At 32.7% G+C, this 15,487-nt stretch overlaps 1 protein-coding gene across 42 annotated transcripts in view; it reads right to left on the bottom strand.

Annotated features, from left to right (window-relative positions):
- The window catches only part of LOC133844764 (protein muscleblind), a 197,665-nt gene that overhangs the window by 5,025 nt on the left and 177,153 nt on the right, over positions 1-15,487 (bottom strand). For 8 of the 42 annotated variants that reach the window (XM_062278969.1, XM_062278970.1, XM_062278966.1 and 5 more), the window contains 3 exons: positions 13,650-13,925; positions 11,417-11,458; positions 7,317-10,342 (listed from right to left, as the gene is read on the bottom strand). The exons of 2 other annotated variants lie outside the window; for them this stretch is intronic. In XM_062278969.1, coding sequence (XP_062134953.1) covers positions 8,411-10,342; positions 11,417-11,458; positions 13,650-13,925 — 2,250 coding nt within the window. In that variant the 3' untranslated portion in view covers positions 7,317-8,410. Of the gene's footprint in view, positions 1-603; positions 666-4,654; positions 10,343-11,416; positions 11,459-13,649; positions 13,926-15,487 lie in introns of those variants that run through there. 32 more of the 42 variants (XM_062278997.1, XM_062279006.1, XM_062279005.1 and 29 more) reach the window with 14 other exon arrangements.

Below are 15,487 nucleotides of genomic sequence, written 5' to 3'. Positions count from 1 at the left end.
ACGCAATAAGTGTTGAAATGTGAAGCACTGTAACTGAATACACTTGCCCATAGAATCGAGCTACATTTAGAGGTATGTGTGTATGTTATTAGGCTTGATTGACAGTGATGAAAAGGATCAAACGCAGGTGGCTTTCAAAAGGTTTTTTTTTTCAATTTTCAATAGTGCTCAGCTCAGAAGAAAGGCATAATAAATCTCTAAGTTCAACTATAGTATTAGAGATTTCGTCTTGGTCTAGATCAAGAATATGTCTGCATGTATGTACATTACAATATGCTAATGCACTATGCTTGAAAATAAATAAAAACGCTACAATAATAAATACTTGCTGCTCTAATCATATTTTACTTCGATGCACTTGACGTTGAAAGTAAAATAGGAATTTTATTGTATTTACTACTAATTGCTTTTCTTTGTGTTTGAAATATCTTCTTAAACTAAAGAATATTAAAATTATATTATATGTATTGTATATATGCGTAATGAATGTTGACAATTAAGCTGCATTGCCGCTAACAGCGGGTTAGCATGCGGCTAACAGCGGGTTAGCATGCGGCTAACAGTATGTTAGCTTTAAAGCTGTCACCAATGCAAAGACTGTACCTGTCCGCTTGCGTCGGTGTAGATAACGCAGGAAGCATTTAGAGGTGGTATTTTAGTGTTTGCTATAGTTATGCATGCAATGTAAAAATCATATGACATAAAGGAAAAAAAGTATAAAACATTTTATTGGTGAACAGGCATTGCAGAGTAGAAATGAAGCATTTTCGATAGGTATTTGTTATAATTTTGTTTTTTTTTTGTGATTTAATATTTATTGGTTTGAGTTCGTTGAAAGTTTGGCATCCATTCAGCATTTTGCATGCATGTTGTGTAATGTGGTTTGGTCAGTTATTTTTGTTGCATTTTGCCATAATTAATCCCGATCCGTGATTGTTGTTATGATTTCAAAAAATAATATTTTTCGCATGCAATTTGTGAAATACGTTTTGTTAAGTTTTATTTGATTTTGACACATATTTGTTTGCATGTAAAAGGATAAAAAACAAAATTAGTTAACAAAAATATAGGTGTGTATAGAAGAAATATTTTAAAAATAGAATAAATTGGCTTGCATAAAATATTATATGATATAAGCTTTAATATTAAGCTCGTGTTTCATTTGCCATTCAACAACATTGAAATTCAATGTCTCCTAATGATTTACATAGTTGTTGTTTTTTTTTGCAATACAATAATAATGTCAATGATAAGCGGGAACAAGTTTGGAAGCAAATGATCGAGTGTGCTCGACAGAATATAAAGATTGACGGATATAACAACTTATGTAAATACAATAAAAATATGCCTAAAATCTACCAAATGTTGTATATTTAATATACCAGTTCATTAAAGTGTCATTGCAATTCATTTTTACTATTACAAAGGGACAGACAAAACCGTGGTTAAGTTTTAAATAGACATCTTAAGTTACCATGTTTGGTAACCTAATTTTAAGTTACCCTAATTTGTATAATCTCTGAGATTTTAAACATTGAAAGCGCCAAAAATACTGTTGAATAGCATATGAAAATGATAAAACGCAGTTAATACTATTGTAAATTAGTCAAAACATAATTTAGGCGTAATATTTAAGTGTAGTAATTTGAAAAGCTGGCAAGCAGTGCACATTTCAGCATCTATGTTGAAGCTACATTAAGTGTGACCAGAGGCTGTAAAAAATATAAAAATTGTAAATTACAAAAGCACGCGCAAAAGCGAATTTGGCAGCCACTGAAAAAAGAAAAAGTTATCGCATTGGGAACAGTAATAGGTTAAAGTAAATTAAAAAAGGAATTAGTATTTAAATAAATGTGGAACGGCAGCAAATTGTATTTGAAGCGCATTTTTAAATAGCAACTGGCTCAGCTGTAATTAAACAAAAAATAAAAATTTTAGAAACTTGTTTTCAATATTTATATACTAACATATGTGCAGTAGACTTGATGAGGAAAATAAAAAAAATACAAAAACATTGAACATAAATAAATACTTACTACATTAAGTAAATACACAAAAAGTTGTAAGATCAAATATATAGGTTTGCATTTAATTACATGGTTGTGTATGTGTTTTTGTTGTTATAACTATAATTGTGTTAAAGTGTTTGTGTATGTGTGTGTAAGCATGAACTGTCTTAAATCAGGTTGGGATTCTATAATATTTTTATGAAATGGTAATAATAATAATCTCAAATTACGATCGGATCAAAGGTTTAAAGCGTAAACAAATAGTTCTTTCTCTGATCTTAGCTTTCCACTTTCTTGTAAACTAATTAGTCTTTTCACAAGTCTGCTATGTTAATGTTACAAGTTGTGTTAATAACAGTTGTATGTTAATAACAGTTCTATGTGTTCTGAAAATGTTAAATGTCGAAAATCGCTTATTTCAAAATGGAATTCAATAGAAATTGGTAAAGGGAATTTAAAAATTTCTTATGTTTTTTGCGAGTGTAAGGAATTGACATTTTAACTGACTGTATGCATGTGTAATAAATCAATACACTACAACTTGAATAAATACTTAATGTAGAAAGAAGCGAAAGAAACAGAAGAGATAGAAATTGAACTTTACAATTTATGAGTATGGCATTTTAGTAAAAAACTAGAGATAACATAAGATTCGCAGAAGCCTCAAAATAGTTACTAGAAAATAGATATTTGAAAATGATTTATAATTTGGTGTTCTTTGAATTAATCGGTTACCTCTAGCTCTTTAGCTTTCGATGGCAATATTTGAATGAACAACAAAAACATAATAATTACGAGTACTTAGCATAATTTATATACGATTATAATATATATGTATATCCAACATACGAGTTATACGTACGGGTGTAACGAAGCTAATTGGGCAGTGCACCAGCTTACCTTAGAAGTGCGTTTAGCATATTCGAGTATTGTATCTCATTTACCATCATACCACATGCCTCAGAAGCCAAATGCGAGTATAGTAAACAAACGTGATATAATTAACGGATTCTCTTAATTTCAATCACAGTTAGCATGATACATAGAGGCAGCCACTTGCAACACGACCGGCAACTTTTAAAGGTTGGCGTACTGTTTCAGATTGGTTTTTCGATCTTTATTTGCTACGAAAATTTCTTATTTCATTGATTACATGCTGAAAATTGCAATACAATACGCTCCAGAAGTACAAATATAAATGATAAAGAAAATAAAAACATATCATTAAAGTGAAAATCGTGAATTTCTGTTTTAAAATATAGAAAAAAATGCGCTTCCCATCCGATATATTTGGTTTTCCTGGACTTGATCAAAAGAGCGACTTGAATTGGGGGGAACACATCAAGGACATTGAAATAGTTGCTGAATTGCAGGGACACTCGATGGATACGATACTCTTGCAATGAATTGAAAGAAGGTTTGCCATCTAAGCTCCGCATTATTTAAGCACGATTTTAATAGCTATTTATTTGTTTGTTATTTTTTTTTTGTAGGTTGGTACAGGCTCAAAATATATTTTGACAGCGCACGACATGCAAGAGAATTGTAGATGGTCTCAATTGAGTCAGTCGAATGCATTAAGAAGAGAAGAAGACACAAGAAACAACAACTAAAGATGAAAGAGGTAAAAACATAGAAACTGTAGCAAAGGAAAAAAAACAAGTAAAGAAGAGAACAATACAAAATCGCATATTTATATGTACATATATACGTATTGCTAGAATGTACATATGTTTGTAGTTAAAATAACTAGTTTCCTTGGAAAGACAGCAATAGTTAAAGGTAAATCAAAGAAACCATGAAGAACGAGAGTTACTTATTTGCATTCGAGAGCTCGCAGTGGAATATTATTTTGAAGAACTACAGAAAATTCTTAGCTGGTGGTGTGTGGGTGTGTGTATAAGTATGTAGTATGTGTGTTTATACTTAGATAACAAACGAATGGCCGAGCAGAGAGTACAATTATACGACTATATGCGCAACAAATAGTATCAGTGAATCCGAAAGTTAGAAAGAATAAAATCAAATCTGTTATTAGAAAGCGCAAGAACTGATAATAGCAAATAATATGAGCTCATGGAAACACATAAAAATAATTCGGACTAAGTTAAGCAATAAGAAATCAAGAAACCAAATGATAATTTTAATAATTATTGAACATTAATAGTGAGAGAGAAAATTACGCAGATTAGTATTAGTGTTAGATTAGCCACTTAGCACTTTCCAGGCTGTTTGTACGAGTAATAAAAGAAGCAACAAGTTTTTACGGTTTTTAGAATAAAACATCTATATAATTTCCATACATTTTGTTTTGTTTTTGTTAATTTTCGTATATTATTGTGTATTAGTTTCCATGGTTTATTGATCTATAATAACTCATAGTTCATAAGACTAATCACTTTTTTTTTGTCTTTGTTTTTTTCTTTTTTTTTTTTTAAGTGTTTATCTGTATAGCACATAGAACATTTTCAGTAAAGTGTTTATTTGTATTGGTTGCTTTTTTGTATAGTTGTGTATATAGTTATGTTATAAAACATATATATTATTTTATATCTTAATATCTTTCAAATGTTTTCAACTTAGATTTCTCTTTGCTCAACATACATGCAATAGTTTACTCAGAAGTTCAGATATATGTATCTGGGTTTTGGTTTTTGTTTTGTTTTTTGTTATATTAATATACTTTTATTATCAGCACTAATTTTTAAGCTAAAACAAATGGAATGGAAAATGAAAGAGTCACCGTTTCGGATGCACTTATAGCAATACATTAAGTCAAAAGATTGGTTGGTGTTGATACGAGTAAATGGTATTATTTCAGGGTTGTGTAATTGTTGTCTTTATTGTATGTTTCTCTCTTTTGTTCAAAAAAATTGTGCACACTTTGCTATTTTGTATTTATTTTTATCATATTATCATAACAAGTTTAAATATAAGCTTGAAGTCTAACGTACTTTGAATTTTGGACGTGCGATACTACAATAGACTTTCTGTTTTTTTATGGACGGTACTTTACTTTCCTAATTAGGTTACAAATTTATTGAATAGAACTCTTGGTTAAGCCGAGGAAACTTAAAGCAGCTGAGAGTGTGATAATATTAAAACTGTTAAGGAGTTTAAAGTGAATGAAAATATGCGCTGACCAGTAATATTTAGAGATTTTGAATTTTTGAATACTATTATTTTCATATTTTTAAGATTTTACTGCAATACAACAAATATGATGTCTTTTTACTGGTATCGCATTTGGAAAATATGTTTTTGCACAGAGATCTGAAAGATTGGATTATTACTACCAAGTTGCCAAACAGTCATAATTCCACAATGTTAACAAATAAAATAGACAGCTAGAGAACGGAACATACATAGATTGAAAATAACATAAGTATTTAAAGCAGGACGTATCAAATGTTGGTATAACAGAGATTTTGCATCTTCCCTATTTATATCGCTAGTTGCTGGATATTAACTAAGCATTTTTCTTATCTAGTATTATACTACATGTAAGTAAGAGTTAAGCCTGCCACAAGTCAAGCAATATTATAGTATATAGTATATGTATATAGTATATTTATATGTATGCATTGTTATTCTGTTTTACAGCTATTTTCTACCATTTAACCAAAATAGTATATAGGAAGCGTATTCATCTTGTTTTGCCATTATTCTACTAGCTACACATTTATGTATGTATATAGAGATAGAATAGCTTTTCATATTCCAAATATATAGCTTGTATTTTTGGTTTTTTGTTGTTATTTGTTTATTTTTGGTAGAGGGAATGTATAAGCTATAAAACAAAAAACAAAAAGCGGATTTAAGTCGGTTAAGACAGAAGGCAAAATGTGTGTTTGCTGATTGATATATGTAAATGTGTGAATTTCATACATAGTTAGGGCTTTCTAAAGGAAAAAAAGCTTGGAAATGCGCAAATATGGCAGAAACATAGAAAGAAAGCTAGAAATTATGTGTAAAGGCAGTAAATGCTTCTTCTTTGCTTTAAGCGTTGAGCTTTTCGATTAAAAAAAATGGCATATGTAGTATGTGTCATAGAGGCGGAATAAACAATTTTAATATTCTTTGAAAAGTCGTGTTCCGAAGGCGAGTAAAATTTAAGAGGAAATTATAGAATATATGTAAGAGTGAAGAAAGCAGAGCAGCACAACAGAAATATCAATATATAATACCAAAATAAATTCCATAACGCAATAAAGTAGTTTTGTTTGGTTTCGTAATGTTCAAACTATATTTTTAAAAAACACACACGATATTTCAAAATAAACATTAATAGAAACTATCGACAATTTCATTAGAATTAGTGGCAAACACTTAAACTTAAATACTTTTAATATTGTTGTGTTGATGTAACGTAAATTAAACATAAAACAAAATTTTACACAGATTATTAAGTGTGTCGGTGTACGTAGAAAATAATAATAGCGTTGATAATAATAATAATAATAGTAATAATATGATTACTTTGAGAGCAGAGAACGGCAAAAATATGTGACTAAGTCTTAAGATGTGCAAGTCAGTGGCAATTAGATTTAAATTTAAATTTAGATTTAGGAGTTCTCATTCTTTAGACGGACGAGAAATACATAAAAACTATAAAAGTAAATTGTAAGTACATACATAAATAAAATATAAATTACATAGAAAATATGAATTAAAAAAAAAATAATAATCACACGATGTCTAATATGTATTAATAACATAGTTCAGTAATCGATTTTATTTTTATAAACATTCATTTGTTGTTTTTATTTTGTAGCATATATAACTTGTACGTAAATTACGTATATAAATAACTAAGTATATTAAGAAATCAACATGTTATATAATACATCGAGAGAAGAAAATTAAAATTTTACAAAGTTTTAATTCGAAATTGTCAACATAACAAGACACGTAAAAATCTTGAACAAAACGCTAACAGGTAACATAATAATAATTTTGATGATATTGATCAAATGTAAGTGGTGTTTTGGGATTATGAGTGTGATTCATTATTGCGATAGCGATAGTGATTGTGATTTTGGTTTTGCTTGGATAGTTGTTGATAGATTGGGATGATCGTTTTTTTAAAAACTAGGTGTGTACGAATATGAATATGTATATATGATAACTATAAGATTTATATATAAATCGATATCTGTCATGTTCTGGTTGTGTTGGATTGGATTTCGGTTTTGTGAGAGAGAAAGTGAGTAAACAGCTAGAGTACATAGTGTTGGATGTTGTTTATGTATGTAGTACTATATTGTTTAAGTATATATATATTAGCATTCAGCATGTATAGCATAGTTTTTGTGTATTTATATATTTTTGTTTTGTTTTTTTGTTTATTTTTTTTTTTTTGTGGTTGTTGTATATAGTATGATAGTATATATAATTGTTGTATTTTAAGCAATATTCGTTACGCATGTTCGTTGTTGAACAATTTCAAACAATTTCAATTACAACAGCACTGCTAACTAAATAGCTAACTATTATGAAGAACATACTGATTCCTAGGTAAGGTATTGACTGAGACAGATACATTTATAGATAGAGAGAGAGAGAGTGTAAACGATCTATTAGGTAGACGACAAAATATAACAATGATAGCTTGTGAAATGGGTTGAAACTAATACATATCTATTATGAATATTTATTTCATAAGTATTTTATAGCCATAAACACACGCAGTTTCACATTCAGATGGACTAATTTGCATATTTTTTTTTGGGGGGCGGAATAAAGGTTATTTGTTTGTGTTTTGTATTGTGCAAAGCTATCACAGTACTTTGTTATTCCAAGATGCAATTTTGGACACTAATTCGGTTGCATTTTCATTTCATTCTACCCTTGTAAGTAAAACTAATAACTAAACGCTCACTGATGATTGCAATGAGAAAAGGAACTAAACTTACAAATTATATAAAATATTTGTTATGGCTTCAAAAGCAGTGTTTTTCATTATAACCTTTATATAGAATGGCAACAACTTAACTCACAAAAATTTTAAAATATCGATATTCGATGATTAATGCTTTTATTTTTTTTTTAGTTTTTGGCAAGAGAATTGAAAAGCGATTGAACGAATAGTTGGTAAACAGTTGCTAAATAACTTTTAATCATTTCTACAGGCACTGTTCGATATCTGTTTTTTATTTAGTTGAAAATGTTGTCATGGTGTTTGTTTCGGATTTGCGACCCAGTGAACTGTAAAAATAATACTATTTCAACAATCGAGCCCTATGGTAACTAAACCTAATGCTTTAAGACAAAAACTGAGGCACACAATATTACGTCTTCGATGTATACTATAAACTACAATTACAAATCTATTTATCTGGACCAACACAATAGTTGTTGTTAAGTACGGTTTTCGTTCTTCGATCTCTGTTTAAAACTGTTTAAGAGGTCTTCATCTTCTTATAGGGATTTAGTGCAATGGCACTACTCTGGGCAGCACTTGGCACAGCCGCAGAGGCAGCTGCAGCCGCTGCATAGTGCTGGGCAGTCACTGCCGCCTGGCTACCGGGCATGGCGTAGGCATAGCCTCCGGTTGCACCTGGAGGAGCTGCAGCCATGACGCCTGGATAGAAGTAACCTTGAGCTGCAGCCGCGTATTGTTGTGGACTGGCGGCCATGGGCATGGGGCCGGTTGTGTTTGGAGCACGCAACAGAGCCGCTGAGGCACCTGGCAGATAGGCACCTGGCGTGGGGGTTCGCAGCGGGGTGCCAGGGGTCACGGGAGTGGACAGACCCGAGCTGGACAGCGATCCAGCGTACTGACGCAGCTGAGCTTGAGCCTGGGCTTGCGCCTGAACTTGAGCTTGAGCCTGGGCTTGAGCCTGAACCTGCGCCGCTTGCATTTGCAAAAGCGTTGCCATGGACATGGGTTGACCCTGGGGCATTTGTGGCTGGGGCACGGGTTGCGGCGGTGCGGCAACAAAGCTCTTATTGAGGGTCATGCCTGTGTAGGCGGCAGCCGAGGTGGCCGAAACAGGCTTCACAGCAGCGTTGGCCACCTTGAGTGCATAGTTCTTCTGGGCCACCTCCTTGGCAATTGCTGCCGGATCGGAGTAGTAGCCGGTTGCCGAGGTCAGTCCTGTGGCAGCAGCATAGGCAGCATAAGCCTGTTGGGTGTAGGCAGCTTGTGCCTGAGCATGAGCTTGAGCCTGAGCCTGAGCTTGGGCCTGAGCTTGAGCTTGGGCCTGAGCAACTTGTTGCTGCTGCTGTTGTTGTTGCTGCTGCTGCTGTTGTTGCTGCTGTGCGTAGCTAGGTTGCATGTTGCTGCTGCTCATGCTCACAATGGGCGTGGCATTGGTATAACCGCTGTACAGATTGGCATAGCTATACGCTGGCATTGCGTAGCTGAGGCGCTGCAGCTGTGGCATCGAAGCCGAGGAGGCTGTGATAACCGAGGAGCAACTGTTGCTGCTGCTGGTGGTGGGTGTCGGCAATATGCCAGTGCTGTGGCCATTGTGAGTGTAGCGCTGATAGCTACTGAAGTCGCTGCCATTCTGTTTCGACAGCTGATAGCTGAGGCGCTGAGTCGTTGGCTGCACGGAAACGGAAACCGACTCAGAATCAGCTGTTGCTGTTGCTGCCGGGTGGTTGCTGTCTACGCTATGTGGCAACTCGTTGCCATTGCCGTTGGCTAGGGTCTCTGGCTCTTTCGAGGGGGATTTCTCGTGATTGGGACTACTTTTACCGCTACCATTGTTGGGTGGGGAATGGGAATGGGACGTGACTGTGTCATAGGTTGTGCCTGATGTTTCATTCTCAGCGATGGCTGCATCTACTACTTGTGTTGCTGCTGCTGTTGCTTTAATTGTTTGTGTTGTATTACAATCGTTAGCAGTGTTTGTTGTGCTTATTGTTGTTGCTGCTGTTGCTGTTGGTGTTGTGGGTTGTGTTGATTCTGCTGTTGGTGTGTTGTCATTATTATTGTTCTCTTGACTATGGTGTGTATCATCATAATCGTTAGCTAGCACTTGATTATCACGATCAACGATATAACTATTAGTAGCTGTATTTGATGTAGTATTGGTATTGGTATTGGTATTGGTATTGGTAGTTAAAGCAGCTACAGTAACAGCATTATTATTATGATTACTGCCTGTTGTTGCTGCTGCTGCTGTAGTTGTTGTTGTTGTTGTTGTTATGGCGCTACTTATAGCAACTTGTGGTTGTTGTTGTTGTTGTTGTGGGGGATACTCACATGACACTGGCACGTAAGGCGGCATTAATTGCTGATAGGTTGTCGCACCGGGCTGATACACTGGAATGCCCGACTTTTCAGCAGCTGGACGTTTGAACGGTACCATGCCAGAGAATTGCTATTTGCCGTGATGATGATGATGATGCCAATGAGAAAAGAGAAGAATCAAATTTAAAGTGGATTAGTAAAGCTGTCTTCCTCATATGCATCGAACGATACGAGTAGCTAATTTTAATCGTACTTGCAACTATGCAATATCATTATCATTATATGATTATACAAAATAATTCGCTTGCACCCGAACTCAAGTCAAGCCATTTGTTTCTTGCCAATGTGTGAAAATCAATGTTGGTCAACAATAATACTAATAATAATATACAAAACATAAAAACCGTACAAAATAATAACAAAACTAAGGAAGAAATTGTTTTGCAAGCAAGCGATTAAAGTGCTTTCTAAAAAGGCAACAAAAGCCGCTTTTGAAATTACGTAAAATATCCTCAATGCGAATGTTCACTAAAATATAATTTGTTTTTGGTTCTGTTAAATGGAGCAATTTTATTATGTTCATATTTTATTTATTTTAGTTACGCACCAAAAGCTGACTCATGATAATCTAATTGCATCGTACACACATTTGAAATTTTCGTGTGCTTTTAGTTTTATTGAATGATTCGTTTTGTTAGCACTTTTTTTTAAATATATTACTTTTTATAATCCAATTGTGTATTTAAATATATGTGATGAAATTATTTGTTGTTTGAATTTTGTTTAATAAAAATATTACGAAGCATTTAACAAATCAAAAGTTCAAGTTCTATTTTCGCTTTGAGAATCTAAAGTTTAGATTAAAAGAATCTATAAAGCGTATTCTTATGTAAATTTGTAATTGTATTGCAATCAATACAAAAATGTTAATATTCAATTGAAAACTGTATTTTAGATTGAAGATATAATGAAGTGTTAATTACGGTGTCATCTACTTTTTTTTTGTTGTAGAGAAAGTATAGATTAGAAATATGTATATTCATCAATTATGAATGGTGTTTGAACTACTTAAGATTGAATATACTAAAAATACTGTTTGTTTTTTTTTTTTGGATTTTCAATAATGTTTATAATAGAATATTTGATGGATAGTCATTTGATTTATTTGGCATATTATTTGGATATACTTTTTGGGAGTACTTACGAAGTTTTCATAGTAAAATGAACCAACCGTTTTAACATCCATCTTTTTGGCATTTCAGAATTGTGCACATTTATGGTAATTATGTTATGAAGTATTATTATTGTTATTATTATTCGATGCATTCATGGAGTCATGGAGTTCAGCATTAGTAATTGTTCATTATTGTTCAAAATTGAATCATAGTTAATTCGAATGATTCGGAATGTTGATTGATCGATTTGTATTTTGTATTTTTGTAGTTGTTTAAGGTTGTTTCATTCATTGATTTGGATTTTTTTGGGGTTAGCAGACATTTTGGTTGTAGTTGTTGTTGATGTTTATATCCGTAATAATTATACATTGAGTTGTTGGCAACAAGTAACACAGAGACACACATAACATAAACGAAAGTTGGATCGAAAAGAACAAATGAAGAAGAAAGAGAACACAAATGAAATTAGTGAATTATAGTATTTAGCTTAGTTATTGGTATTTTGGAATTACATAAGTCAAAATACTTAAATTAGCGTTATAAGAGAGTGTGTGTGTGATGGATTCATAATTATTGCATTATTATAAACTCTAACCTAAGAATACATAAAATATGATACATACGAGTAAGGTAAGGTTCGATAGATAGGTATATGTATATACATAATGATAGATAATAGATCGAGCAGGCAGGCAAAAACTTGCCAGACTTAAGATTAAATCAAATGCGTAGCAAAAGCCAGGCCAAATAATGGGTGCTCTACCATTTAGGGACACGGCCGCAGAATGCATGTTCAGCTAATTAACCTGGAAAAGCACTTAAGCACTTAAGCAATTATCGTAAGCTGGCACTAGTATTGAATGCAGTTGCTGCAACAACATACTTGTGTGTGTGTGTGTGAGGTGCAAACACCCGGTGAAATAAAAGAACATAAAGCCAAGCCGTTGAATAGTCCGATAGTCTATGAGTGTGTGTGAGTGTGTAATGGTGTGTGTGTGCGAGGGTGTGTTTTTGTGTGTGCGTTCTGTGCATGGGCAATTATCAGTTAAATCATTTTAATTAACACTTACCAGGTAAATGTGAATGTATATGGATGTGTGTGTGTGTGTGTGGGATTGTAAATGTAATTGTGATTTATCATACGAGTTAACTATCCTCTTAATGGGGTCTACATGAGGCACGCAACACGTCAATAGAAAATGGGTAAGGCACGATGATTGAAAGTGGAAGCTGCTCCTGATGATGGAGTCAAATAGCCATCGTGTAATTTATTGCCAAATTGATTAGTGCAGACTGTTTGCCTTGTTCTATATGATTGATATTATATTAATTATACTCGCTACCTGAAGGGTATTATAACTTTGCGTCTGATATATTCGCGTCTTAGTTGCTTTGTTTGACAATCTAGTATATTGTGTACTTTATGGTATATTTGAAATAAAATAGTAATTTTAGGTTTGGTATATATATTTGGTATGTCTAGTATACTTCGAACTTTATGGTGTATTTTAAATGTAATAGTAAATCTATATACCAAATATAGCTTCCGGTATATTTTAAGAATAATACCGCTTTGTTGTCTTTTTATTGGAAATGGGTATAGGGCATGCCACATTCGAGAGCGTTCGAATGAAATAGTATATCTATGTACTAAACAAAGCTTTCAGTATATATATTTTTTTGATATATTGCATTGAAATATTTTAAAAATAATACCATACTGTTTTGCTTTTATAATGTATATCTATATACCAAACATAGCATTTGTTATATTTTTCTTATTTTTTTTTTTTTAAATGGGTAGCGGGTATCTCAAAGTTGAGTACACTCGACTGTAGATTTCTTACTTTCAATAATTATCCCTTCAAATTTCTAAGTATCGGTTTGTGAGTGTGTGTTTAAATGAGATGTTTGACTTCCATGATAGGGTTAGAAAATCAAGTATAAGACAAAAATAATGATCGCATAAAGAAGATCAATACTTGGATTTGGACACAATGATTTTTATCCTAACAACTATATTTATGCTATATGACCAGTTTGGTAATTTGTATTTGCTTGCTTTTTACATGCACTAAAAATAGTCAAGCGGAAACATAAAGAAAAATGAACAAAAAACATTGAAACAGATAACTCAATCAAAATCGAATGCACAGAAAATGTATATAAAAGTATAAAAGTAAAAATCAGAATCACAGAACAGAAACGAACGAATCGAAACTATAAAAAAAGAACGTGAAAGAAAGAAATTAAACAAAATACCAGTGGAAACATTTCAGGATCCGCTGCCCGCTTTTTGCCCACTTCCAGAGTATGATGACCCATAACAGCAGCGGCAGCGGCGGCGGCAGCAGCAGCGGCAGCGGCAGCGTTGTTTGTTGTTGTTGCTGTTGGTGTTGTTGTTGTTGCGCCAGCAGCGACGCCGCAGGCCGTTGGGATGGCGTTGTTGTTGTTGCTCTGCAGCTGTTGTTGTTGTTGTTGTTGGTGGTGTTGTTGTTGCAGATGTTGGTGTTGTTGGTGGGCCGCAAGAGATGGTGTCTGCTTGTATGTGTGTGTGTGCGAGTGTGTGTGTGTATGAGTGGTGTGCGGGTGTGTGTATGTGAATTTTGTCAAGAAACAATCGAAATGATTCCCCATACGAAAAATTTAATAAAATTTACAGAAATTATTGTAGACCAAGCATTTAAATTATACGTCAATTAAATATGTATAAATTCGATTTGAATTATTCAAGCATTGGTGTTGACAGATTTCAAAATTGTTTGTTGTATTCCGTATTTTTTATGATTGTGTAAGGATGAAGTGTGAATGTGTATTTGTGTGTATGTGTATGTGTGTGCATAGATACCATCCATCGTAGAAGCAATTACAGTGTGGCACAGGCGAACAGATGAAATACATAATAATAGTAGAAGAGTACGAGTTGTTTTTTATAATAAGTATAAAATGATAGTTAAAACAAAACAAAGTCAATTTAAACCAATATCTCCACATTATACAAATAATAAATATATGTGTATATGTATTTGTAAAATACCTATTCGTAAATTAACCTCCAAAGAGATCGAGTTAAAAAAAGTGTTAAAGACAATTAATTGTTAATGTAGAGAGAAAAGCATAAAGAGTAAAAACTTAAAAATGTGAAAATAAGTTCTGCAGCGAATTGTGAATAATATATCAATACTTAAAATATTATTTTATTTGATATATAATTTTGCGCATAGTTATTAAGGCATAAGCGAGCAGCAAAAAGTCCTTAACTCGAGTAACATCTTCATAATATTAAAATATATGTTTTTATACATATGTATTTATACGAGACGTAACGTAATTTCTTAAATTATCAATTTGTTCCTACGATTATAATAGAATTCGTAGTTTAACACTTGTAATAAAAATTGATTTGAAGGTACACACACATATTTAGGAACGTACATTGGTGTATTCTGAATTGCATAGCTTTTTGCTTTGAATGATCGCAGTTCATACAAAATACAAAAAAAAAATAACTATCATATTTTTAAGAAGTGCTTTTTAAGCTTTCTTGCTACTTAAATAGCGTAAAACAAGTCTGAGAGTTTGTTTGGTATTTAATTTTTTTTTTATGGTAGTTTGTGGTAACAGCGAAGAAACTAAATTTGAATACAGAAAATTCAAAATAAAACTTAAAATATATTTCTGTTTGCACACTTGGGATAAAGTGAAATATGTGCAAATGTTTCAGATAAAGTTACTTGCTATTATTGTTGCTTCTTTATACTAATTCAAAAATAGCCATGAAGAGCATTTTATTAATTTGAATTTTGCCAACTAATCATTAAAAATGTCAACCTCACATATTTGTGGATGTAAGTCTGATCAATTTTCTAGAATTTTTATGATTTTCCGATTTTTTCCGAGTAGTTGATTTTCTCGACCACTCTCTGTTTATACCGCCACCCATAGAGAAGAAGGGTATTCTAACTGTGTCTTCAAAATATGTAAGTAACTGGCAGACGAAGGCATCTTTGGCTGATAATTTGGTATATTTAGCACACTATGGTATATTTTAAATGTATTACTGTTTTTATATTACTAAAATAGCCTATGGTATATTTTCT

The sequence above is a fragment of the Drosophila sulfurigaster genome, chromosome 3 (genome assembly GCF_023558435.1).
Source record: "Drosophila sulfurigaster albostrigata strain 15112-1811.04 chromosome 3, ASM2355843v2, whole genome shotgun sequence".
Taxonomy (NCBI): Eukaryota; Metazoa; Arthropoda; class Insecta; order Diptera; family Drosophilidae; genus Drosophila; species Drosophila sulfurigaster.
This window is presented reverse-complemented; position numbering and strand designations above follow the sequence as displayed.